General features: G+C 40.4%; 1 protein-coding gene across 3 annotated transcripts in view; it reads left to right on the top strand.

Annotated features, from left to right (window-relative positions):
* Window positions 1-4727: 4727 nt before the first annotated feature.
* Window positions 4728-27604, top strand: part of GABRG3 (gamma-aminobutyric acid type A receptor subunit gamma3) — a 686820-nt gene continuing 663943 nt past the window's right edge. The window contains exons 1-2 of one of the 3 annotated variants that reach the window (XM_077868349.1): window positions 4728-4956; window positions 10968-11116. In XM_077868349.1, the coding sequence (XP_077724475.1) occupies window positions 4904-4956; window positions 10968-11116 (202 nt within the window). In that variant the 5' untranslated portion in view covers window positions 4728-4903. Of the gene's footprint in view, window positions 4957-10967; window positions 11117-27604 lie in introns of those variants that run through there. The other 2 variants (XM_077868328.1, XM_077868346.1) reach the window with 2 other exon arrangements.

Here is a 27604-nt window from a genome sequence, read left to right as displayed (position 1 = left end):
AAGCAACATTATTTATGCTGGATTTCTGCCAAAAATGCATAACTTGAATCTGAGCATGAGGAAACAGCAGATAGGCCTAAACTGAGATGCATTCTACAAAATCACTTTCTCTACTGAAACCATCAGTAGAGAAAGATTTTTAAAAGGACAAGAAATGTCCTAGATTAAGAATAGACTAAAGGGACCCCATAACTGATAAATTGTGTGACCCTGAATGGGATCTTGGAGTATATGAGGGGAAATGCTTTTGAAGATGCAATTGGAGTGATTACTAAAATTCAACTATGGACTGTAGATTGTATTATATGGAATCTTTGTATTATTGTTATCAGTTTCTTTTTGAACTTGTGAAAAATTTAGGAGTAAATACTTTAAAAATTCAAGAGGGGGAAGTTTACTTCTATGGAAATGCAAACAGCCAGCCTAGAACAACCAAAGAAGTAAATTCAGAATGCTAAAAATAATATTTTAAGAATTATTTTTTAAGCTTTAGTCATCTTAAAAAGTGTAATAGAAACAAAGAGATCAAGAGAATAGAGCTCAGCAAAGAAGATGCATTCATATATGGTCACCTGATTTATGCAAATTCAGTGGGGAAAAGACGATGTTTTAAATAAATCGTTCTAGGTCAGTTAGTTGCCAGCATAAGAATAGACAATGATTCATAAATAAAATCATATACTAAAACTAATTAGAAATGAAATCTCGACTTAAAAGAGGAGTTTCCTTCTAAAGCTTTCAGAAGAAAACTTGGTAGGATACATCTACAAAGGCTGAGTAGGCAGTGATTTGTTACATAGGACACAAAGCAATCATGTTCCTTTTTTTTTTTTTTTTTTTTTTTTTTTAGCAATCATGTTCCTAAAACAGTATTCAGAGAATGTAAAGGCAAATTGTTAACTGAGAGAAGATATTCATCACACACACATTAAAGGGATATCAGAAATACATAATGAGCTTCTAATAACAAAAAGAAGGTGACCAGGCTAGTTTGAAAATGGGCAAAAAACTTGAATGGTATTTCACAAAAGATATTCTAATGGCTAGTAAGAATTTGAAAGGAGCTCAGTGAAATTAAAATTAGAATAAAACATCAGAATGGCTATAACTTAAAAAATGATAAAGCTACATTTCACTGGAGCTATATGTGGAATTCATTGTTAGCTAATTAAGTGGTAAATTGATACTACTTTGAAAATCTCTTTAGTATTATTTATTATCACTGAACTTATACCTTCCTTGTGATCTAAAAATTCCATTTTTAGTCAGATAGCTAAGAGAAATAAGCACATATTTCCACCAAAAAAAGGTACCAATGTGTCCATATCAGCTAAACAATATGTAGTATATGGAATACCACAACGAAGTACTACGTGCAGCAATAAAGCATAAGGAATGAATGCGGCTTGCAGACGTTGGGTGAAATAAACCACATGTTACATAGAACCTACTACATGATTCTATGTGAGCCTCAAGAACAGGAAAGAGTCTATCTACTGTGACAGGAACCAGACTAGTGTTTATTACTGACTGGGATGATGACCCGGCGACCGGGAAGGAGCACCTGGAAATGTCCTAAATCCTTGTGGGGGTGATACAGGCATGCTATTCCTATGCATACGGCCCCTACTTGTGTAGAAAGTCATTGAGCTATAATTTTAAGATGAGTGCATTTTGTTGTATGTGTTCTCTTGATAATATTTTTAAGTGAGGAGGAAAGGGTTTTTGTTTTTTTTTTTTTTTTAAACAACTGTGAAACATCATAGTACAATTCAGAAGAATAATTTTGGGGAGCGGCAGAGATTCTATTCAAACAGAAAATTCAGAAGCAAGAGAGAGAAGAAGCAGAAGGGACGCAGCGGTGCAGCGCCGTGCAGCTCGGTGACTCCTCCGCTCCCGGCGCCTGGAGGAGGTGAAGCGAGGCCATGGAAGAAGTCCCGAGGTACTTCTCAGGGACGCCACCAGAGCATCCTCAAGCGAAGATGCCAGTCAGCGGCTTCCTGGGTTCCTCCCCGCCTGCGGAGAGATGCGGCTCCCCCCGCGGCCCTGCAGGCCGGCCGGGTCTTCCCTCAAACTCCGAGTCTAGACCTGCAGCAAAAACTCCAAACAAATAGCGTGCATTGGGGGGAGACGTTCGATATTCACAGAAGTGCGTGTGCTTTGGTTGAGCGGATTAATCCCCAACCTTGCCTCTTATGCTTTTTATTTTCCTTTCTCTTCCTGTGAACTGCGGGGAATTGCAGGCGAGTCCCGCGCGCCCGAGTGGAACTGTCAATTTCTCTGGTGCTGAAGATGGAGAGAGGAGAGGCCAAGCCAGGAGCCAACACCGCGCATGCTCCCTGGAGCCGCCGCCCCCACCCGCCCCCGCCGTCTCTCTCTCCTCCAACCTCTCCCTCCACTCCCCTCTCCTCAGGTCAAAGGCAAAGGAGGAAAATCAAAGTCGAAAAGTTTGTCCTTTGAAGATTCTATATTTTGGACTCTGCATTTTGCTTTATGCTTATGCCCAGAAAGCTTATTTTGGATTTTCCTTCCTCTCAGCTCACTCAGTTTGCTTATAAAAGGAAAATAAAAGTAAAAAGAAGAAAGAAAAGAAAAGAAAAGAAAAGAAAAGAAAAGAAAAGATTTTTGTTCCAGATCTCAACATGAGAATGGGGGCTTTTGGTAAAATGTCCAAGTCTACCAAGATGACCCACTAAGTCCAGTAAGTGGAGCAAAGCATTCCAAATGCCAGAAGGGCTTCAGATACACTCAAGTTTGGGTCTCTTTTTATTTTAAACTACTTGTAAGCATTTAACCCATGCTCAAATAATAAAGAATAGAGCAAAGAGTCTAATATTTGCTCAAAAGGGCAAACAATTTTTCACTGAGCTCCTACTCATCTGACAGGCAGTATAATATAGCAATGAGGACTGAGACGTTGGAGCTGACTCCAACGTCTTTAGGTTTTAGCCTCCAGTTCTCAACCTGTGTGATCGAAAGGAAGTGACTTAACTTCTCCGTACCCCCCTGCCCCCTGCAATCTGTGAAATAGGAAGATTGCTGTGAAATTTAAAAATGAGTTAATCTACGTAGAGCCTTCACATCAGCCCTGCGCCCCTTTATGTTTTTTTTTTTTGTGCCCCTTTATGTTATCAATATCTGATGGTTGGTTACTTGTACCTATATTCCTATTGCTGTGCTAAAAATTGAGGGTCAGAATTGTTTCTTTACTTGCAGTTTTCTCACAGCACACTTAAAGACTATGTGAACATGTCACATATTTCTATAAGCAATTAATGATAAGTCATTATCTATAAAGCGTTCAATTGTGTGATACAGAAAATTAGAGTTTGAGGCAGAGTATGTTAAAGACTCATATTCACATGAAGCTGGAGGAAGTTCTGGAAGTGGCAGAATACAGGAATGTTGGGGGTCCTCTCAGGAAACAAAACTTGAATGAGGTCTGTGCACTTAAGTTGGAGACGTGTAGAAGGCAGAGGAGGATGTCAGAAGGAGCCCCAGGAAGCCGTGAACCATGTGAGCTCAAGGCCACTGAGAGATAGGGAGAGGGTGATGCCGAGGAAGCAACTAATCCTCTCATCACTGACTTCACTCCACTTCGTGACTACATTCACGTTGATGAACTGGAAATAAGAAAGAAAACACCAGACAACCTCCAATTTACTGTTCTATGTATTTTATAAACAAATGAAGTATTTGGTAATATTAAGAAACGTCACACTCTCTCATAATTCTATCAATAGTAGTTCAAATATAAAACACTTTATAAAAACTTTTTTGCAGCATAAAAGCAAACTTCTTAGTGGATTTATTCTAAACTATGCTAACATTGTAATACTTACTTGGTGACACACTAGCTTTCGGGGTGACTATTACAAATGAAACCATAAATACAATTTTCAGTCTTTGGGGAATGAAAGTACATGGAATGAAGTGCTCTCTTCGTGGTTCAGTCACACAACGTCTTTTATTTTTTCATTAGAGCTCAGGTCTCCCTTCTACCTTTAATTGTCTTTTTCATCCGTTTATTGGTATGTGTTAGAATGTTTCACATTGAGAGTGCTTTTGAAAAACATTCCTAGCAAGCCACTTCGCCCAGAGTCCTGGTCGTGCCCAGGGCTTCGGCCGACCTAGCAGGACGTGTGCCTGGAAGGGGCGCTTTCAGCAAACCGTCTCACTCCTTCGCCACCCGGCTGAAGTCGCCGGGAGGCCGGGCCATCGGAGGTCAGGGGCGCGGGAGGGCCGTCTCGGCTGGAGAGGGCGCCCCGACTGCACCCCGGCCGGCTCGGGGTTCGCTCTCCACGCCGAGGTGCCAGGCTCCCTTGGGATCCCCAAGCCGCCCTTCCCGGCCGAGCCCCGCCCCCTCCTGAGCCCATTCAAGCCTCTTTCCTCGCCGAGCGCGTTGTCAGGCGTGTAACCGGGGAAACTCCTCCCCGCCGGGGCCGCCGGGGCCGCCGGGCAGCGCTGCGGGGAGCGGCCGCCTCGCGCCCCCCGCCTCCGCGCTCGGAGCCCGCCGCCCGGGAGGGGGGCAGGGGACCGGGAGGAGGGGCCGGGCCGGGACTCCGCGCCCACCCGCTCCCGCTCTCGCCTCCAAGCAGCGCGGAGCCGGAGCCGGAGCCGGAGCCGGAGCCGGGCGCGGGCGGGGGCGGGGGGCGGGCGCGGGGGGGCGGCGGCGGCCTCGGTGCGCCCCGCGGAGCCGCGCGCACACCCGCCGGCCGTCGGGGGCGCGGCAGGCCTCCGAGCCGCACCTGTCGGGCCGCGCCGGCCGGGAGACCGTGTGGCGCCGCAGTCCGCGGCCTGGAGGCAGCGAGGGACAGTAGAGGCGGAGGAGGCGAGGCCCGTGCCCCGGGGGAAGCCGCGCCGGCCCGAGGCCCCGGGCATCCTCCCTGCGCTCCACCGCACCATGGCTCCAGAGCTCCTGCTCCTCCTCTGCCTGTCGTGGGGCGTGCACGCGCGGTAAGTGGCGCCCGGCCCGCGGCCCCGGGGGCTCCGAGCCAGGCGGACGGCGGCGGCGCTGCGTGCGGGCCCGGAGTCCGGGCGCACCTGCCGTCGGCGGGGCTGCCGCAGGGCCCGCCGCGGCCAGGCCGGGAGCAGAGGGGACGCCGGCCCGCACCCCACCTGTCCCCTCGCCCCGGCACAGGGCCATCGACCTCTCCAGGCTGGGCGGCTGCAGCCTTCCCTGCCACTGGGAATATGGGGGCTCTGAGATTAATGGGCTTTTCCCGAAGCTTTTTAGGATCGGGTTGTTTTAAGGGGTTTTGAAAACCACCGTCATAAAGAACCAAAGGTGTCTACCTCCTATTTACCCCCCCAACACAAGTGTTCCAGGGGCCCCCACGCATACACCGGGTCACATTCTGTATAATTTCCATCACTCTGAATTTCCTAAGACCCAGAAGTCGTGGTTTCCTAGCTGCCTTGTTTAGATCACACTGGCAAAGAGCATCCAGGCTGGGGGCAGGTAGAAGCAGGCTGGAGCAAGGAAAAGAACCCTACTTCTCAGAAAGGATTCCCCTCCCCAGGTCCTGCAAACACACACTATACACACGCATCCCTAATAGATGAGCCACTTTTCACACACGAACATACATACACACTTACCCCCATAAAGCACACATGTTGAAATTGATAATAAGGCTTTTGCCTGATAACTGTAAGACCTTATCTTACTCCAAATACTCTTACCTGCAACCAGCTAATGGGAGCTTAGAAATTCTCCAGGAAGGGATGAAGATGGCTAGTGGGGATGGAAGGGCAGTGGAACTAGAGGGTTAATTCCTGTTGCTGTGAATATAAATAGATATTCTGGATTTGGTTTCTTTAACTCTGTCTCCTAGACTAGATCTCTGTCCAGAGCCTGCCGACTTTGGAAATCAGAGTAGCTCCATGCCTCTCCCCCCATCCCCATCCCAAGAATCTTGAGACACCCTTTTCCCCAAAACACTCTTTTTCATTTCCTGGATCTGGAGGCTAGAGAGCTAGAGAGCTTCCCTGGGAGCAGAAAGCCCTGCAAGTGTCAGCAGGCAATGCCAGGTCTTAGATTTCCATTCATATTTGTGAAGTAGGAAGGCACATAACAAATCTTAAAAGACATAAAAAGACTTCCAGTTTCACTCCCCACTTTTGGCAGGGATGTTTGGCCTTGAGAAAGAAAGCCCTGACCCCTTCCCCTCCATACCATTTATCCCCACTAAGAGGTGAGAGTGTGAAAGGCAAACAGTGTGCCAGAGACAGTGTCAACTGGTGACTCAAGGCAGCTCCCTCAACCAGGCATAGTATTCCTTGGGCCTTTAAACTCAAGTTTCTTGGGATCCCTGGGTGGCGCAGCGGTTTGGCGCCTGCCTTTGGCCCAGGGCGTGATCCTGGAGACCCGGGATCGAATCCCACGTCAGGCTCCCGGTGCATGGAGCCTGCTTCTCCCTCTGCCTGTGTCTCTGCCTCTCTCTCTCTCTCTCTCTCTCTCTGTGTGACTATCATAAATAAATAAAAATTTAAAAAAAAAAAAAAAATAAACTCAAGTTTCTTCCTAAGGAGAGAGCTGGGAAGGAGATGGAAATGCACTTTCTGAAGTTGATTCTGCCTGTATGTATCTCTGTTTAGAGGCAGAGAGATAAGCAGATGGCATAGGTATAATGTAGACGTCTGAAGTATATAATCTAGATCTGAAGTCACATCTACATGACCTTTCTGTTGCTACCAACTGAATGAAGTGACCTGCATTTCGGAGATAGATAATTAACTACATATAATTGAGATTTATAGCTAGTTAACATGCTACAAGGAAAATTACCTATTTTCCTCATTAGTTTATGTGCTTAGTAGGAGGACATCTTAGTATCTAACATGAAGCAGCCGGGTTTCTAGGGATTCCCAAATACATGTACAATTTCTCAGGATTCTTCCTCCTTCCATTTCACCTAGGCAGAGGTAATGGTTTTAATGTGTTCTGTATCTTGCTTCATTCCCTGGCCTTCATATTAGAGGTTGCATATCGGTTGAAAAAAATCCAAATTTTAAACAAGCATATAGCTATATGCCTCTCATTTGAAAGTGTCTTTGTTCTTTGAATGGGTTTTACAGATGTGCAAAATAATCTGATGTGCAGTGTCGTCTTTTCAAACTATTGTTAATGCTGAGAGGTCCTCGTTTGCACTCTGTATTGCTTTTCTGGTGTTCAAAATCCCTGGAAAAGGTTCTGACAGTTGTGCTCTGTGGTGATGGCTTGGCAACTCCATGGAGAGAAAAGCACCCTATTCTGACACCCATGAATGAGCTTGTTACGCATTACAACACACAAAGTCATGCCTGGACCCCGGTAATACCTTGCAGACACTTAACTGGTTTCTGAGGTTTAGGAGCTCCTTTTAATGTTTAAAAATACTTCAGATGTCTTTGTCCTTCTAATGGAAGAGAAGGTCTAAGACATGAAAATAACATCTGAAGGTTGAGCAATTACTTGACAAAGACAATACATTGCCAATTGGTTTTTAAGAAAAAGCTAATTGCAGTGATGGTGTTTAGGATCCAACAATCCTGATAACAGAACATTCATAATGATTATATATAGCCCACTTAGAATTTAGAAAAGCAGATCATTCTTATTTTATTCATATTCCAGTGTGTCCTCTGAGAGGAGTCTTGGTTTTCATCAAAGGGAGGATTTTTCCGTGGGGCTGGTGGTTTGACACTAGCACTCTGAAGCTTCTACTTCATTCTCTGAAGTCCTGCAGCAAACTGACAGAAGATTAGGATTGGGGGAAGCTCAGTGTTGGCCTCTAGGGAAACAAGAGGATCTCGGACCACACTTTGCCATAGTGCACCCCACCCCAGCAACCACGCTGCAGGTCCCCGTGTACCTCCTGAAGGGGTGGGAGAGGACGCTGTTGCTTTTCCTTTCTCCTCTCTCCTGCTCTCGCCTACTTTGGCCTCTGAGGAAGAAGCTTATGCAATTTCAGGAAAACCCTCTCATCACCACTAGAGGGAGAATTAGACTCATTATAATAACTGCATTTGAAGTAGCTCAGTCTTTTTCAAAAACGAAGGCTGTGTGTATACAGAAAGCTGATAAAGAGTTAGTGTGATCAGTCGCTCTACATGTGACCATCGGGGCAATAGAAAATAACAGGGCATGGAGAGCATAGTCTGGTCTGTGCTGGTGAACTGCCTGTGCTGGGGCGGGGGAGGGGAGCCAGGGAAAGGAATGAGAGAGAAAGGTAGGGGAGGGGAAGAGAACAGAGAAGGGAGAGAAAGAGGCAGAGACGGAAGAGGGAGAGAGGAAAGCACTGTGGCCCAGTTAGAACAAGTCTTGAGAATGTTGTATGTGATCTGCCAAGGTGATCTGCCCGTCTGTCCCTGGTCTCTCCGTCTTGCTGTGGAATGAATTGCCGGGTCCTGCAGGCAGTGATTGCTTTTAGCTGACCATGTCCTGCAGAAAACCTGCTTCAATCTACTCCCTTTTTTCCAAGATGATAAAATTAATATTCCTGACAATATTTTTGATAAAATATTCTACAGTGACATTTAAAATTCTATAGTGTTATTTGTATAAGTTCAGTTTTACATGTAATGAAACGCAGCATGGCACTTCTTGAATGTGTCCCAAATTTTTAAGTTTTTATTGATGGTGAATGTTTAGTGCAAATAAAAACTCACAACAATTTAAAGTTTCTGTGGATAATTTAAACCTTCTACCCAATAAATATTTAAGAAATAGAATTACAGTTTAAGATAAGCCTAGGAAAAATTTAAATGAAGCCAGTCTGCCAGACACATGCTATATACTCATTTTCAAGATCTTATATATATGTATGTATGTATATATATATACATATATATATACATATATATATATACACACATTCAATCAGGACCAGAGTATGTGCCACTGCCATAGTCTAGATTAAGGCTAGTTAACTAACACTCAAAAAAATACTATAATATGTATAATATATGACATCTACATGTAACTACATATTATACAAAATCATGTATATTATTATTGTACTCTATAGATAATTATGTAATTATATTATACATGTGATTGTAAGCATTTAAACAATGTGGAGATAATGAACTTTTAAAAGTTTCTTTATTTTTTTCATGTTCATTATAGATAATTTAGACAATTCCAAAAATTAACTTAAAGAAACTTGTGTCCCAGAGCACCACTGCTCTACGATGATGTTAACATTTTGGCTCCTGTTTAGGAAGCTAAACAGAAATGAGCTCATACCAAGACGGGATAAATAAACCTCAATACAGTTTTCTATTCTATATTTTGTTCTCTTTGGTGAAGAAAAAAAGTCACTAAGACATTTATGTTAACAAAGTATAAGGAAATAGGGAAGTTGTTTGTTGTTTTACAAGCTTTTTTTTGCCCTAGTAAGTGAAAGTTCACCTGGAAATACTGCTTTAAGGCAGGAGACTCTCCTCTTTTCAAGCCCAAATGGCTGTGTTGTTGATTCATCCTCACTCACTAAGAAAACTAGTTTGTCATTTTGAGGCTTCTCCATTCAAGTACTCCTGTCAGTGTGTATTACCCAGGAGAGGCTGCTATCCTGCTGCAAGAGACAAGCTCAGAGATGCTCAAACGTTCGTCTCAACCCATTTATTGAGGGGCCAAATGATTAAGACATATTAGAAAGATTTTATTTTATTTTATTAAAAAAAGATTTTATTTATTTATTCATGAGAGACACAGAGAGAGAGGCAGAGACACAGGCAGAGGGAGAAGCAGGCTCCATGCAGGGAGCCTGATGTGGGACTCGATCCTGGGTCTGCAGGATCAGGCCCTGGGCTGAAGGCAGCGCTAAACCGCTAAGCCACTGGGGCTGCCCCTAGAAAGATTTTAATTTTTAATGTCTGTATGAGCTGCTCTGTAAGAAATGAATCCATTCGTGTTGTAAGAGGCATATAAAATTGCCAGAGGGTGTTCACCCAACACCATCTCTGTTCCTTGTCCCCATACAAGTGCTGGTCAAGCAGACCACCTCATGATGTCCCACGTCTACCTGGAATGAAGATTCTAGTCTCCTTAAGCACAAAAGTCAGCTTAGCTATTTCAGTGAGTGTGATTCTGCAAAAAATATTCTTATGTTCAACTAAAATGAGGTCTTGGCAGTAGGGGGTGGAACAGCATGATAAAGTCACTGTTGTGCCCAAGATCGCGAATCCGAGAAACCACCAAGGAGCCGACACCGATGCAAACACACGAGGGTTTATTTACAAGCTCGATCCTGGGTCCAAGTATACCCGACGCAGCGGAGCAGGGACTTGGACCCCAGACCAAGAGGCGTAGCAACGTTATAGAGGCCAGTGGACAATGGGATAGGCAGAAAGTTGTACAGTCATGTTGGTCCACACGCAGGTGGCCGATTGAATTACATTTTACCCTAAAGTATCCATTTGAACTGGCCTATCACTGAGCCGGATTTCCGGTTAGGGTGTGCCCTGGTATTTGACTAGGGCGGGGCAGTGCCCTAAGCAATAAGCAGGTCAGCAGGAGGCAGGTGCAGCCCAAAATAGAGTCAGTCCTGCTCTGCTTGTCCAGGGGTAGGGCATTTTGTTAAATTTCCTGGATCCCACAGTCACCACCTGACAAACATCTGGAAGGTTTGTGCCTTGACCTTCAGAGGTTCTCAGGGTGGACCCAAACACAAGTGATTACTTGCTGGTTGATCTTCTGGCATTGATTTGTTTATCATAGTGTGTATAGTTTAACAGAGACAAGGAATAAATTTGTGACATTTAATGAAAGCCTAATGACGTATTAAAAGCAGTGGCATTCTTCCTATTGGATTCATTCTAAATTTTGTTTGGTTTGGTTTGGTTTTCATTTTAGAGGTAATCTATTGATTGGGCTTTGAGTAATGTGGGCCTTCTACTTATGTCAGTGGTGCTTACATGGGCCAAGCTTAAGATACTTCCTGAGCCATTACTACAACTAATACTTTGTGCCATAATTACAGGTCCAGAAAAGTGGAAGAGGATGAATATGAAGATTCATCATCAAACCAAAAGTGGGTCTTAGCACCAAAATCCCAAGACACCGATGTGACTCTTATTCTCAACAAGTTGCTGAGAGAATATGATAAAAAGCTGAGGCCAGATATTGGAAGTGAGTGTCAATGTTTGTGATTCCAATAGAAAATATACTGTGATGATATATTTTTAAAGTTTTTATTTTATTTTATTATTTTTTTATTTTTATTGTTTTTAATTTATGATAGTCACAGAGAGAGAGAGAGAGGCAGAGACACAGGCAGAGGGAGATGCAGGCTCCATGCACCGGGAGCGCGATGTGGGACTCGATCCCGGGTCTCCAGGATCGCGCCCTGGGCCAAAGGCAGGCGCCAAACCGCTGCGCCACCCAGGGACCCCTAAAGTTTTTATTTTAAATGATTATTAATTCACAGGAAGTTGCAAAGATGGTACAGTGTCACACAATTAGAGTGTAGTAAGATATCAAAACTGGGAAATTGGCATTGGTACCTTGTGTGTGCATGGTTTCATGTCATCTTATCATGTGTAGATACAGAACTGTTTCATCATCATAAAGATACCCCTCCTGCTGCCTCTTTATAGTCACACCCACCTCCCTCCTCCAAAATTCGTAACCCCTGTCAGCCACTATTTGTTATTTCTGTATTTTTCGTCATCTTTAGAATGTCACATACATGCACTTATTCAGTATGTGACCTTTGGAGATTGGCTTTTCTCCCCTGAGCAAAGTGATTTGGAGATCCATTCAAGTTCTTGTGTATATTAATAAGAGCTTGTTCTTTCTCATTGCTAAGTAATCTTCATGGCAGGAATATACTAGTTAGTTTATTCATTCACCTATTGAAGAACATTTTTGTTGCTTCCAGTTTTTGTTTATTACAAATAAGATGACTATGTGCATTTGTATACAGGCTTTGTGTGGAAATAAGATTTTCTTTTCTTTTTTTTTTAAGATTTTATTTATTTATTCATAGAGATGCAGAGAGAGAGAGGCAGAGACACAGGCTGAGGGAGAAGCAGGCTCCATGCAGAGAGCCTGAGGCGGGACTCAAGCCAGGGTCTCCAGGATCACGCCCTGGGCTGCAGGCGGCGCTAAGCCGCTGCCCCACCGGGGTTGCCCAAGATTTTATTTTCTAGGATGAATGCCCAGGTGTATGATTACTAGGTTGTATGATGAATGTTTAGTTTTTATATTCCCACCAGAAATGTATGAAAGATCCTGTTTCTCTGTCTTCACCGGCAATGAGTATTGTTACTGTGTTTCATTTTAGCTACTCTAATAGGTATAAATCTAATAGGTTGATATTTCATTGTGTTTTGATTTGCATTTTCCTGTTGGTTAAAGATATCAGACTTTTTTTTTTAAAGATTTTATTTATTTATTCATAAGAGACACACAGAGAGAGAGAGAGAGGCAGAGCCACGGGCAGAGGGAGAAGCAGGCTCTATGCAGGGAGCCTGATGTGGGACTCGATCCCGGGCCTCCAGGATCAGGCCCTGGGCTGAAGGCAGCACTAAATCGCTAAGCCACCCGGGCTGCCCCAGATATTGAACTTTTTTTAATGTGCTTATTTGCCTGCACTATATCCTTTTTATTGAAATATCTTTTCATATTAGTTACCCTTTAAAAATTGGATTATTTTGTTTCATTTTTTCTGTTGAATTATTGAGTTCTTTCTAGGTGTGATTCCTTTACCAGATGTAATTTACAGATGTTTTTCTCTCAGTATGGAGCTTGTTTTTTTATCCTTGTAACAAGATCTTTCACAGAGAAAAAGGTTTTAATATTGATGAAGTTCAATTTATTGATTTTTAAACTTTTATAGAACATGCTTTTGGAGTAATGACTAAGAACTCTTCATGAAGCACTAGTTCCTGAAGATTTTCTCCTTTGTTTTCCTCTAAAAATTTTATAATTTGTATTTTACATTTAACTAATTATCTGTCTTTATATAAAATCAGTGAGGTAAGTTCTCTCCACCATTTTTTCCTCTATGGATATCTGGATCTTCTATCACTGTATATATATATTCTGTGTTCTCTATTTTGTTCTTTTTATCTGTATGTCTATCACTGCGTCAATATCCACAGTCTTGATTACTATAGTTATGTAATAAATCTTGAAATTGGGCATTGGGTAGATTAGTTCAACAGCTTTTTAGAACTTATTTTAACTCTTATAAGCCATTTGCTTTCCATATTAATTTTAGGATTATCTTGTCTATATCTAGAAAACCTCTTCTGGTAAGTCTCTATTAGTTTGGGAAAAATAACATCTGTACTATGTTGAGTATTCAAATCCACATATGTGGTATGCCTTTCCATTTTGAATCTGCTTCAATTTCTTACATCCAGTGTTTTACAGTTTTTAGTATACAAGTTCTGAATATATTTTTTAGATTTACAGCTAAGTATTTCACGTTTTGGGAGTGACTACAGATGGTACTGTATTTTAAAATGTCTTTATACCTGTCTTCATTGATATACAGTAATACAGTTGATTTTTGTATGTTGATTTTGTGTCCTCTGACTTGCTGAAATTCACTAGTTTTGGGAATTTTTATGTGTTTGTTTTTTGATAGGATCCTTGGGATTTTCTGTGTACACCATCATGTCACATAGGAAGTTATATTTCTTGCTTTCTAATCTGTATGTCTTTCATTTTATTGCCTTACTTCACTGGCTGGAATTTCCAAGACTGTGTTGAATAGCAGTGGTGTGAATGGACATCTTGCTTTGTTCCAGATATTAGAGGAAGGACAGTCAGTCTTTCACTATTAAGTGTAATGGCTTCCTCTGTGAGATTTCTGTTCATGTCTTTTGCCCATTTCATGATTGGATTGTTTGTTTCTTTGGTGTTGAGTTTAATAAGTTCTTTATAGATCTTGGAAACTAGCCCTTTATCTGATATGTCATTTGCAAATATCTTCTCCCATTCTGTAGGTTGTCTTTGAGTTTTGTTGACTGTATCCTTTGCTGTGCAAAAGCTTCTTATCTTGATGAAGTCCCAATAGTTCATTTTTGCTTTTGTTTCTTTTGCCTTCGTGGATGTATCTTGCAAGAAGTTACTATGGCCGAGTTCAAAAAGGGTGTTGCCTGTGTTCTTCTCTAGGATTTTGATGGAATCTTGTCTCACATTTAGATCTTTCATCCATTTTGAGTTTATCTTTGTGTATGGTGAAAGAGAGTGGTCTAGTTTCATTCTTCTGCATGTTGATGTCCAATTTTCCCAGCACCATTTATTGAAGAGACTGTCTTTCTTCCAATGGATAGTCTTTCCTCCTTTATCGAATATTAGTTGCCCATAAAGTTCAGGGTCCACTTCTGGATTCTCTATTCTGTTCCACTGATCTATGTGTCTGTTTTTGTGCCAGTACCACACTGTCTTGATGACCACAGCTTTGTAGTACAACCTGAAATCTGGCATTGTGATGCCCCCAGATATGGTTTTCTTTTTTAAAATTCCCCTGGCTATTCGGGGTCTTTTCTGATTCCACACAAATCTTAAAATAATTTGTTCTAACTCTCTGAAGAAAGTCCATGGTATTTTGATAGGGATTGCATTAAACGTGTATATTGCCCTGGGTAACATTGACATTGTATATTGCCCTGGGTAACATTGACACAACATGCATATGAGAAAATGCTCTGCATCACTTGCCATCAGGGAAATACAAATCAAAACTACAATGAGATACCACCTCACACCAGTGAGAATGGGGAAAATTAACAAGGCAGGAAACAACAAATGTTGGAGAGGATGCGGAGAAAAGGGAACCCTCTTACACTGTTGGTGGGAATGTGAACTGGTGCAGCCACTCTGGAAAACTGTGTGGAGGTTCCTCAAAGAGTTAGAAATAGACCTGCCCTACGACCCAGCAATTGCACTGTTGGGGATTTACCCCAAAGATACAAATGCAATGAAACGCCAGGACACCTGCACCCCGATGTTTATAGCAGCAATGGCCACGATAGCCAAACTGTGGAAGGAGCCTCGGTGTCCAACGAAAGATGAATGGATAAAGAAGATGTGGTTTATGTATACAATGGAATATTACTCAGCTATTAGAAATGACAAATACCCACCATTTGCTTCAACGTGGATGGAACTGGAGGGTATTATGCTGAGTGAAGTAAGTCAGTCGGAGAAGGACAAACATTATATGTTCTCATTCATTTGGGGAATATAAATAATAGTGAAAGGGAATATAAGGGAAGGGAGAAGAAATGTGTGGGAAATGTCAGAAAGGGAGACAGAACACAGAGACTGCTAACTCTGGGAAACGAACTAGGGGTGGTGGAAGGGGAGGAGGGCGGGGGGTGGGAGTGAATGGGTGATGGGCACTGGGTGTTATTCTGTATGTTGGTAAATTGAACACCAATAAAAAATAAATTAAAAAAAAAGTGTAATGGTAACTATATATTTGTACAATTCTTTATCAAATTGGGAGAGTTCCCTCTATTTCTGATTTTCTGAAAGTTTTATTTTATTTTTTTTAATCATGAATGGCTGTTGGATTTTGTCAAGTGCTTTTTTTTCTGCATCAATAGATGAGATCATGTGATTTTTTTTTTTTTTTTTTTTTTTTAGCCAGTTAATGTGGTGGATTAGGTTGAGTGATTTTCAAATACTGAGCCAGTCTTGCATCCCTAGAGTAAGCCCCACATAGTTATGTGTTTGATAATACTCTTTTTTAAAAACCTCTTTTTATATATTGCTGAATTCTTTTTGCCAATATTTTGTTAAGGATGTTTACCTCTCTATTCACGAGGAACATTGCTCTGCAGTTTTGTTTCCTTTTATTTTTCTTTCTTTCTTTCTTTCTTTTCTTTTTCTTTCTTTTTTTTTTTTTTTTTTTTTGACAGTCTGTTTGGTTTTGGTACCAGGTAATGCTAGCTTCATAAAATAAGTTAGAAGTATCCCTTGATCTTCTGTTTTCTGGAAAAAATTGGATAAAAGTTTGTGTTAACTTTAATATTTCATAGAATTCTCCAGCAATATTCTCTGGGTCAGGAGATTTCTTTTCTGAAGTTTTATTATTATAATTTAATTTCCTTAATATACATAAATCTCTTTGACTTATCAATCTTATATTAGGTAAGTTGTAATAGCTTATGCTTTTTAAGAAATTGGTCCATTTCTTTTAAAATGCTGGGCAGCCCGGGTGGCTCAGTGCTGCCTTTGGCCCAGGGCCTGATCCTGGAGACCCGGGATCGAGTCCCACATCAGGCTCCCTGCATGGAGCCTGCTTCTCTCTCTGCCTGTGTCTCTGCCTCTGTGTGTGTGTGTGTCTTTCATGAATAAATAAATAAAATCTTTAAAAAAATAAAAAATAAAAACCCCCCGCCAATTTATATATGTAGAATTGTTCGTGGTATTCCCTTATAGTCCTTTAAAATCTTTATGCCCTATAATAGATCCCCTGCTTCATTTAGGATATTAGTAATTTGTGTCATCTTTCTTTTTTCTTTGTCATCTTGCTAGAGGTTTGTTTGACCTTTTTGAATAACTACCTTTTTTTTTTAATTTTTTTTTTAATTTTTTTTTTAATTTTTATTTATTTATCATAGTCACACAGAGAGAAAGAGAGAGAGGCAGAGACACAGGCAGAGGGAGAAGCAGGCTCCATGCACCGGGAGCCCGATGTGGGATTCGATCCCGGGTCTCCAGGATCGCGCCCTGGGCCAAAGGCAGGTGCCAAACCGCTGCGCCACCCAGGGATCCCAATAACTACCTTTTTGTTTTATTGTTTATCTCTATTGTTTTCTGTTTTCAACTTCATTAAATTTTGCTTTTGCTTTTATTATTTTTTTTTCCTACTTACTTTGGGTTTATTTTGCTCTTTTTTTTTGAGGCAATGTTTAGTTTCTTGACATGAGACTATTCTAATATAAGCAGTAGTGCTTTAAATTATCTTCTATGTACTGCTTTAACTGTTATCTCACAGATTTTGGTATATTTAATTTTCTTTTTTATCAAGTTCAATGTATTTATTTCCCTTGAGATTGATTTTCTTAACTCAGATTATTTACAAGTGTGTTTTTAGTTTCCAGGTGTTTGGAAGTTTTCATGTTATCTGTTACTCATTTCTAGTTTGGTCCCATTATAATCAGAGAATATATTTTATATAAGTTTAATTCATTTGGACTTGTTATGATCCAGAATATGGTCTATTTTGGTGAATGTTCCATGGGCACTTGAAAAGAATGTGTATTTTACTGTTATTGAATGGATTGGATCCTGTTGTTTAATGGTATTGTTGAGTTCTTCTACAGCTTTGCTGATTTCCTATCTAGTTTTTCTATCAATTGTTTTGATAGGTTAACAATAGATAGATTAAAGAGTAGATTCTCAAGACCAAGACAAGAACAGTGTGATTGGCCAGGGGAGAAATGCATACAGTTGTTGGTACAAGCCTGTACCATATTCTTGATGATGATCAGAGACCATGGGGATTGTGGCCAACATATTTTTTCATAGGATGAACCTAAGCTTTAGTTTATTTCTTCTTCTCCATGGGGCTTAGTTCCAAACAGAGCCCAGCAGCTTACTAACTCTCACGCTACCCCAGCCACCTTGTTCCTTTGTTCTTCCAAATTTGAGGCTCAGGTGTCCAATTTATCAGTAGTAAGACATAGAACTACACTGGTTCCAATAGGCATAGAACATCAAGACCCTTGTGGTGCAGTATGCAGAAGTTTGGACATGCCTGTCCAGTGCATTTTTGGACCAGTCATGTCATCTTTACATGTTTCTGTTGCCTTTTCCAAATAATAAAGGAAGGGAACCAAATTACTTCCAGCTTTAAGATATTTATTTAATAAGCAATACATTTAAATTACCATGGCACAAGGTTCACAAATTCAATCGTCACTACATCTCCCCCTTCATAGTTATACAAAGGGTCTCTCCAGTGTGAAGAGTGTGCAGGAATTCTGCATTTATTTAGAAAGAGAAGATTGAAAAGATGTTGCTAATTTCATTAATTGTCAGACACTGTGCTTGACCCTAGAACAAAGATAAATAAGATTTGTTTCTTACCTTGTAGATGACTTTAGTCTTTCGCATATCCTGTGGTATAATATAGCACTGCACCTTCCATCTATGGTACTATTCAGTACCAAAGTTGTCCTCTGAGGTGGAAAATTGGAAATTGGTAGAAAGTGGGTGAGCTAAGCTTCCCACCCAGATCTCTGAAGATAGCTGGATCACTTAGCCACCATACTAGTTGTAGAAAATGCCAGCCAATTCTATTCAAAAACACGGAATCCCTCTTAACACATGCCCAGAACAAAACACTCAGAAGGGGATGTACTAAGGCTTTGTCATGTGGAACAAGCAAGCAGAATTCACAATTCTAAGATTTTTATTTTTCCGTTATGTATGTAAGGAATTGTGAAAGTGTAATACACACTAAGAGAGAATATTTTTTTAAATGGCAACTCTTCTAAAGCTTCATGTTATCAGAAGGGCTCTGTGGTTTTTGAGTGAAAGAGATTTAAGAAACAGCTAAATATAAAACCATAAAACAGGATGCTCTTCTTTTATTTCATGATTTTACGGTTCCACCATACACATTGTCATGATCCTGGTGCAGCAAAGTGACCTGATGAAAGCCTGCAGGATTCCTGGCACATTTTAGGATTCTTCTTCCCGTCTCATTTAAATGCTAAATAATGTCTGAGTGGCGGAACCCAGCAACTCACTGATGTTCAAACCAAGTAACTGCCCAAGAATACAGAATTAGACACCATTTTCTTTCATGGTTTAGAGGATTCTGCTTTAAAGGACAATTTCTTTAAAAAAAAATAATAAAGGACAATTTCTTTTTTCGTTTTAAAGATTTTATTTATTTATTCATGAGGGGGGGGGAGAGAGAGAGAGAGAGAGAAGCAGAAACACTGGTAGAGGAAGAAGCAGGCTCCATGCAGGGAGCCTGATGTGGGACTTGATACCATGTCTCCAGGGTCAGGCCCTGGGCTGAAGGCAGCTCTAAACCGCTGAGCCACCTGGGCTGCCCCAAGGACAATTTCTTATAAAAATCTGAATTTCTTTTTTTCACTACTTTTTTCTCTTGTAGCCTGTTAAACTATCATGCCTCTTCTTCAAGGCACAATCAACTTTTGTCACGTAACAGTGTTATATATGGATTTATGATTAGTTTACTATAATTACCAGTTTATTTGTTACCTCTCCTGTTACTCTCCCTCCCTCTCTCAGGCAGCCTCTATTTACTGTGCTTTCACTCTGCACCACACCCTGGATCATGAACCTGTGGGGAGCAAGGCAGACGCTTGGGCTTTTCTGAAGGAGAGTGAAGGGGAAAGGGTCTCTGAAGACAAGCATGTAGGAGTCAATATTGGGATTATTGAGATTTCCACTTTGGAGTAAGGCAAGTGTGTTTAAGGCACTCTTTAGTTTAAATTCCTTGAAAACTCCACTTTAATCCTAGGATAAATTCCAAGCCCTTAGAATGATGGAAAGCAGTAAGCCACTATCTGGCCCTTACCTACTGCTCTGCTTTCACTTCCTGCCACTCCACACCTCACAAATTATATGCTTTGAGTACACCAAACCTCCTACTTTCCTGGATCCTTGCTATTTGCACGGCTCTCATTCCAGCACCTGACTCTCTTACCTCCTATGAGAAGCCCTCTTCCATGATCTGCACCCCTGCTCACCTCCCTGCCCGAATGGGTCAAGTGTCTTCGCAGAGTTTCTTCTAGCATTGGTTTCTCATCTGTACAATAGGAGTAGCACATTTTGACGGTGATGCAATGTGGTGCAGCCATGAAACAGCTTCTATAACACTTTTGTGTGCTTTCCACAGTTCTGCAGCTGGGAATTGATCTTCTGAGTCCCACCCCAGGACACAGTTCCCAGTTTCTAACTATAGATGCATCAGTTTACATTGGCATCTCCCAATATACATAGTCGAACTGCATCCACAAAGATCCAACATCAGGAAATAAATAAAATGGCTCATCACTGTTATTGTCCACATTAAATAGATGGAATCCAACAGACTCATTTATGTCACATAGCAGTGATATATCCCCACGGAATACTCTACTTGGTTTTCTTAATATAAATTGTGATCATTATGTTTTAAAAATACTCGCTATTTTTCCAGCTATTATCTCCCCTCAACTAACTTCTAAATTACGGATGTGTCTGTTTTAGTTCCCCATCTTTAACTATCCATCATTCTAAGTAATACTTCACCTATGTCCTTTACTAGTTCAGAGTTATTCAGGGTATCATTTATCTCAGGAACAGATCTTGTCAGGTGAGCTAGAAAAGGTTGGAGGAGGATAAACTTTCTATAAGAGAATTGTGAAAAGGAAAGGAAATGAACCTGAGTGAATTTCTCTCCCTTCAGGGTTTCAAGAAATTTGAACCACTCTCCTGAAAATAGAGTATTTCAGAATACAAATTTCCTGTCCATAATCTGGATACCTTATACCAAATACAGTTAGTTTTGGGAAAAATAAAAGGTTATTGGTTGGCTTTTAAAGGTGAATGAACACTGAACATATCTCCAATGGATAGAAATGACTCATGGACTCATTTAATTTAGAAAGAACATCTGTATAACCTTGTCTTGGCTATATCCATGACAAGGGGGATTAATTTTCCATTCCTCTTCTTCAGGTGATTGCATATCTGGACTTCTTTTCCAGGCTTTTCTAAAGCTTATACTCCTAGTTTAGTTAAAACTTCTTCTAAATGTGGAATGATGAGCATCCAGCATGAAAAGAAGCTGGTTGCCTGAGTGATAAAGTGAGCTTTGACACTGCTGTAACTTCCTGGCAGAAGGCAGAGGAATCTCAGCCTTCTCCTCAGTGGGGATACCTCCTTGGAGGAGTTGCCACTTAAGCTTCTTTTCTTCACACTTCCCAGAGCTGGCCATGGCAGATGGACACTGATTCAAGAGTATTGAAGTGACCCAGCCAATTCCTTGCTGGGTGCAATATGAGGACCTCCTGCCCATTCTAGGTCACATTCTAGGTCACTTCTTCATCTATGAGGAAAGGGAGAGAGACAATGACAAAATAGTGGGAATATGACCCCAGAAAGTCAGGAGTTAGTTTTGTTGCGGATAATGAATGTTAAACAACTAAACGACGTAACAAGTGGGCTTTGAAGTATAATTTTTAAAGCACACTTTATCATGTTGCTTTTTAATATCTTTCAGTGCAAACTTTTGAGGATAGTCGAGTAACAAAGAACTATAAAAAGAATGCTTAACGACTGTTGGTCACAGATGTGATGTCTCTGAGAGAGGCCCAAAGTAGCCAGTGAAAAGGTAGAGAAAACTCTCCTATGTTTCTGAGCTAATTCCTGATGTGTATAAATGTGACAACTCCTGCCAGGCCCTGCCATAGAGTTTTGAGCATTTTAGCTGGATCACAGAATTCGAGAGAATTTTGAAATGTGTGAAGGACTGTACAATCTAAAGTATTGAGATATGATTAAAATGGATGTATACAACTGTCCCTCATCCTGATTTTTTTTATATTTTAAGAAAAATTAAAAGACATAAGGTTTTAATCCAAAGGAATGAAACACAAGTGTTGTATTGTAGGTGCTTGTATGCCAGAGGAAGAGAGAGTTGAAGGGAGGGTGTGTGGTGTGTGATATTTTGGGGTCTCTAAAGCACAGCAACTTGATGGATCACAATGTAAGTGCCTCAGTTGAGCACTGATTTTCCAATGACCTTTCTAACTATCTTTTCCTGTCTTAATGCACATCAGATGAATGTCTCAACTGTACATTTAGGTTAACTTGGTTAGTCTTCACTTAAAAACTACAGCCTACTATACAGATGGGTGAGTTGTCATTTTCCAACAATTACTGTATATCCAGAAAATAATTCAAATGTATTCACTCCATTCTCAGAACAGATGTAGGAGGAGAGGAAACAGACATTCTTAATTGTTCTGCTCAAAGTAAAAGGATTACTGTAGACTTAGTTAACTGATTCTCTCACAAATTAATTCAAATGCATAGGGAGGTGTAGAACAAATTTTGTGGAGAAATTATACCTGTCATCTCTGTGGGAGACTAATAAAGCATCCAAGAGATACTGGGTTAAGACCTCAGCTTCCCCACATAATCCCTGCCATTTTGGGCAGTGATCCCTTTGACACATATACCTTCGCACTTAGGATTTCACCATGGCACATTTTACCTAAGGCCTGTGTAAGGCAAGGCTATATTAGAATATATGCCCGTGGTTTGGTTCATTAAAATGATTTTTTACTAGGCTATATTTTTTTCTTGTAGGAGACATATAATGAGATCTCAATGTATAAGTACTTTTTAACATGTAATTTGGTAAATAACTCTGATCACATGTCCTTAGGAATAATCTAATGTCTGGACTTGATTTGAATATGCAGTTCAGTTTATAGAATAACAAGTGATCTGTTTCTTATGTTTATTCATTACCACTGCAGAAACTGAGCAAAATAGTTTTATGTGGCTTTAGAGAGGGTTTGAGTGAGAAAAGAAATGGACTCAAATAAGGGTTCTTCCACCAGTTGCCAGCAGATTCCCTGCAAGAAACAATGTCACTGACTGGTAGGTACTATCTCTAAATGAGATAATTAAAAATATATCCAAGTCTTGTTGTAAGAATTGTAGATTAAAACACCTGACACATAAAGAGAGGACAGAACATGTCATCTGCCTTCCATCCACTGTGTTCCTAGACCTACACACTGAGTTGGCCTGGCTTATCAGTAGTGAAATAGAACTTGCAGGCAGCTCCACTGTCATAAAAGCTTTGCCTTATATGGAGATTTCTGTTCAGCTGTCAGCATTTCATCAGTATGTAATTAACATCCTGATCAAAAATATCTTACAGATCCTTTTATAAAGTATTACTGTGCTCATATCGATTAGGTTGTTTATCCTACTAACTCACTTTTGAGGGACAAATGCAGATGTGAAAATCATAGTTTCATAGAATATCATGGCTTGAAGAGATTCCAAAAGAAGTCTGTCCAAAAGTTTATAAATGTGGCTTTATATCAGAATTACCTGAGGATCTCTTTAAAATACAGAGATCAGGGCCCAACCATATTATTTTTCTGTTTTCTAGTTCACTGATTTTAACTTAGATCTGTATAATACCATTCTGCGGCTTGCTTTGGGTTTCATTTGCTTTATTTTTAGTTTCTTAAAGTGGAAGATGAAGTCATAGATTTGAGACCTTCTTATCTAATTTAGTGTATAGTGCTACAAATTCTTACTAAGCAATACTATAGTAGCATTCCACAGATTTCAGTTTTTTTTATTTCATTTACATTCAATTCAAAAGACCCTACTAATTTCCTTTTTCATTTCTTCTTTCACCCATGCAAAGTGCTCATTTAGGTGTCTGATAATCATTTCCCAAATACTTGAGATTTTTCCAGTTTTTCTTTCTGTTATTGATTTCTGATTAAAATCCATTGTGGTGAGTGAACATACTTTGTATGATTTGGATTTTATTTTACTTTTTAAATATTTTCTTATTGATGTTCAATTTGCCAACATATAGCATAACACCCAGTGCTCATCCCATCAAGTGCCTCCCTCAGTGCCCATCACACAGTAACCCCAACCACCTTGTTCACCCCTTGTTCCTTTCCCAGAGTGAGGTGTCTCTCATTGTCTATCACCCTCACTGATATTTCCCACTCATTTTCTCTCCTTTCCCCTTTATTCCCTTTCACTATCTTTTATATTCCAAATGAATGAGACCATATAGTGTTTGTCCTTCTCCAATTGACTTACTTCACTCAGCATAATACCCTCCAGTTCCATCCACTTTGAAGCAAATGGTGGGTATTTGTCGTTCTAATGGCTGAGTAATATTCCGTTGTATACCTTATACTGCATCTTCTTTATGCATTCATCTTTCAATGGACACCGAGGCACCTTCCACAGTTTAGCTACTGTGAACAATGCTGCTATAAACATAGAGGTGCAGGAGTCCTGGCATTTCACCGCATCTGCATCGTTGGGGTAAATCCCCAGTAGTGCAATTGCTGGGTCATAGGGCAGATCTATTTTCAACTCTTTGAGGAACCTCCACACAGTTTTCCAGAGTGGCTGCACCAGTTTACGTCTCCACCAACAGTGCAAAAGGATTCCCCTTTCTCCACATCCTCTCCAACATTTGTTGTTTCCTGTCTTGTGAATTTTCCCCATTCTCACTGGTGTGAGGTGGTATCTCATTGTGGTTTTGATTTGTGTTTCCCTGATAGCAAGTGATGCGGAGCATTTTCTCATGTACTTGTTGGCCATGTGTAGGTCTTCTTTGGTCAAATTTCTGTTCATGTCTTACCCACTTCATGATTGGATTGTTTGTTTCTTTGCTGCTGAGTTTAATAAGTTCTTTATAGATCTTGGGTACTAGCTAGCCCTTTATCTGATATGTCATTTGCAAATATCTTCTACCATTCTGTAGGTTGTCTTTTAGTTTTGTTGACTGTTTCTTTAGCTGTGCAGAAGCTTTTTATCTTGATGAAGTCCCGGTAGTTCATTTTTGCTTTTGTTTCCCTTGCCTTCATAGATGTATCTTGCAAGAAGTTGCTGTGGCCAAGTTTAAAGAGGGTGTTGCCTGTGCTCCCCTCTAGGATTTTGATGGAATCTTGTCTCACATTTAGATCCTTCATCCATTTTGAGTTTATCTTTGTGTATGGTGCAAGAGAGTGGTCTAGTTTCATTCATCTGCAGGTGCCTGTCCAATTTTCCCAGGACCATTTACTTAAGAGACTATCCTTTTTCCAGTGGATACTCTGATAATCTTTCCTGCTTTATTGAATGTTAGTTGACCATAGAGTTAACGGCTCATTTCTGGGTTCTCTATTCTATTCCATTGATCTATGTGTCTGTTTTTGTGCCAGTACGACACTGTCTTGATGATCACAGCTTTGTAGTACAACTTAAAATCCGGTATTGTGATGCCCCAGCTCTGTTTTTTTTTTGTTTGTTTGTTTGTTTGTTTTCAATATTCCTCTGGCTATTCGGGGTCTTTTCTGATTCCATACAAATCGTACGATTATTTGTTCCATTTCTCTGAAGAAAGCCCGTGGTATTTTGATAGGGATTGCATTGAATGTGTAAATTGCCCTGGGTAGCATAGATATTTTCACAATATGAATTCTTCCACTCCATGAGCATGGAATACTTTTCCATCTCTTTGTGTCTTCCTCAATTTCTTTCAGAAGTGTTCTGTAGTTTTTAGGATATAGATCCTTTACCTCTTTGGTTAGGTTTGTTCCTAGGTATCCTATGCTTTTGGGTGCAATTGTACTTGGGATTGACTCCTTAATTTCTCTGCCTTCAGTCTCATTGTTAGTATAGAGAAATGCCACTGATTTCTGGGCATTGATTTTGTATCCTGACATACTGCCAAATTGCTATATGAGTTCTAGCAATCTTGGGGTGGAGTCTTTTGGGTTTTCTATGTACAGTAGCATGTCATCTGCGAAGAGGGAGAGTTTGATTTCTTCTTTGCTAATTTGAATGCCTTTTCTTTCTTTTTGTTGCCTGATTGCTGAGGCTTGGACTTCTAGTAATATGTTGAATAGCAGTGCTGAGAGTGGACATCCCTGTCTTGTTCCTGATCTTAGGGGAAAGGCTCCCAGTTTTTCCCATTGAGAATGATATTTGCTGTGTGCTTCTCATAGATGGCTTTTAAGATGCTGAGAAATGTCCCCTCTATCCCTACACTCTGAAGAGTTTTGATCAGGAATGGATGCTGTATTTTGTCAAATGCTTTCTCTGCATCTATTGAGAGGATCATGGGGTTCTTGTTCTTTCTCTTGTTGATATCATCTATCACGATGATTTCTTTATGAGTGTTGAACCAACCTTGCATCCCGAGGATAAATCCCAATTGGTCATGCTGAATAATCTTCTTAATGTATCGTTGGAACCTATTGGCTAGTATCTTGTTGAGAATTATTACATCTGTGTTCATCAGGGATATTGGTCTGTAATTCTCCTTTTGGGTGGGGTCTTTGGTTTTGGAATTAAGGTGATGCTGGTCTCATAGAATGAATGTTGGAAGTACTCCATCTCTTTCTATCTTTCTGAACAGCTTTAGTAGAATAGGTATGGTTTCTTCTTTAAACGTTTGATAGAATTCCCCTGGGAAGCCATCTGGCTCAGGACTCTTGTGTCTTGGGAGGTTTTTGATGACTGCTTCAATTTCCTCCCTGGTTATCGGCCAGTTCAGGTTCTGTTCCTTGGTATTGGTGGTGATCTCTCCTTTATCATTCATGAATTTATTAATTTGAGTCCTTTCTCTCTTCTTTTTAATAAGGCTGGCTAATGGTTTATCTATCTTCTTACTAATTCTTTCAAAGAACCAACTCCTGGTTTTGTTGATCTGTTCCACAGTTCTTCTGATCTCTATTTCATTGAGTTCTGCTCAAATCTTTATTAATTCTCTTCTTCTGCTGGGTGTAGGATCTATTTGCTGTTTTTTCTCCAGCTCCTTTAGGTGCAAGGTTAGCTTGTGTATTTGAGTTCTTTTCAGTTTTTGGATGGATGCTTGTATTGCGATGTATTTCCCCCTCAGGACTGCTTTTGCTGTACCCCAAAGATTTTGAATGGTTGTATCTTCATTCTCATTAGTTTCCATGAATCTTTTTAATTCTTCCCTAATTTCCTGTTTGACCCTTTCATCTTTTAGCAGCATGGTCCTTAACCTCCCCATGTTTGATATCCTTCCAAACTTCTTCTTGTGATTTAGTTCTAGTTTCAAAGCATTATGGTCTGAAAATATGCAGGGGACGATCCCAATCTTTTGGTATCGGTTAAGACCTGATTTGTGAGCCAGTTTGTGGTCTATTCTGGAGAAAGTTCCATGTGCACTTGAGAAGAATATGTATTCAGTTGCATTTGGATGTAAGTTCTGTAAATATCTGTGGAATCCATCTGGTCCAGTGTATCATTTAAAGCTCTTGTTTCTTTGGAGATGTTATGCTTAGAAGATCTGTCTATAATAGAAAGCACTGTGTTCAAGTCACCAAGTATAAGTGTATAATTACCTAAGTATGTCTTAACTTTGGTTATTAATTGATGGCGATACTTGGCAGCTCCCACATTTGGGGCATAAATATTCATATTCATGATTGTTAGGTCCTCTTGTTGGATAGATCCTTTAAGTATGATATAGTGTCCCTCTTCAAATCTTATCACAGTCTTTGGGATAAACTTTAATGTATCTGATATAAGGATGGCTACCCCTGCTTTCTTTCCAGGACCTTTGAATGCAAATGGTTCTCCAGCCTTTTATTTTCCGGCTGTAGGTGTCTTTACATCTAAAATGAGTCTCTTGTAGGCAGCAAATAGATGGGTCTTCCTTTTTTATCCAGTCTGAAACCCTGTGCCTTTTAATGGGGTCATTAAGCCCATTCATTTTCAGAATTACTATTGAAAGATATGAATTTAGTGTCATCATGATACCTATTCAGTCCCTGTTTTTGTGGATTGTTTCCTTGGACTTCCTCTTTCTTTTACAGAGTCCCCCTTAATATTTCTTGCAGAGCTGATTTGGTGGTCACATACTTTTTCAGTTTCTGCCTATCTTGTAAG

This window comes from Canis aureus, chromosome 2 (assembly GCF_053574225.1).
Source record: "Canis aureus isolate CA01 chromosome 2, VMU_Caureus_v.1.0, whole genome shotgun sequence".
NCBI lineage: Eukaryota > Metazoa > Chordata > Mammalia > Carnivora > Canidae > Canis > Canis aureus.
This window is presented reverse-complemented; position numbering and strand designations above follow the sequence as displayed.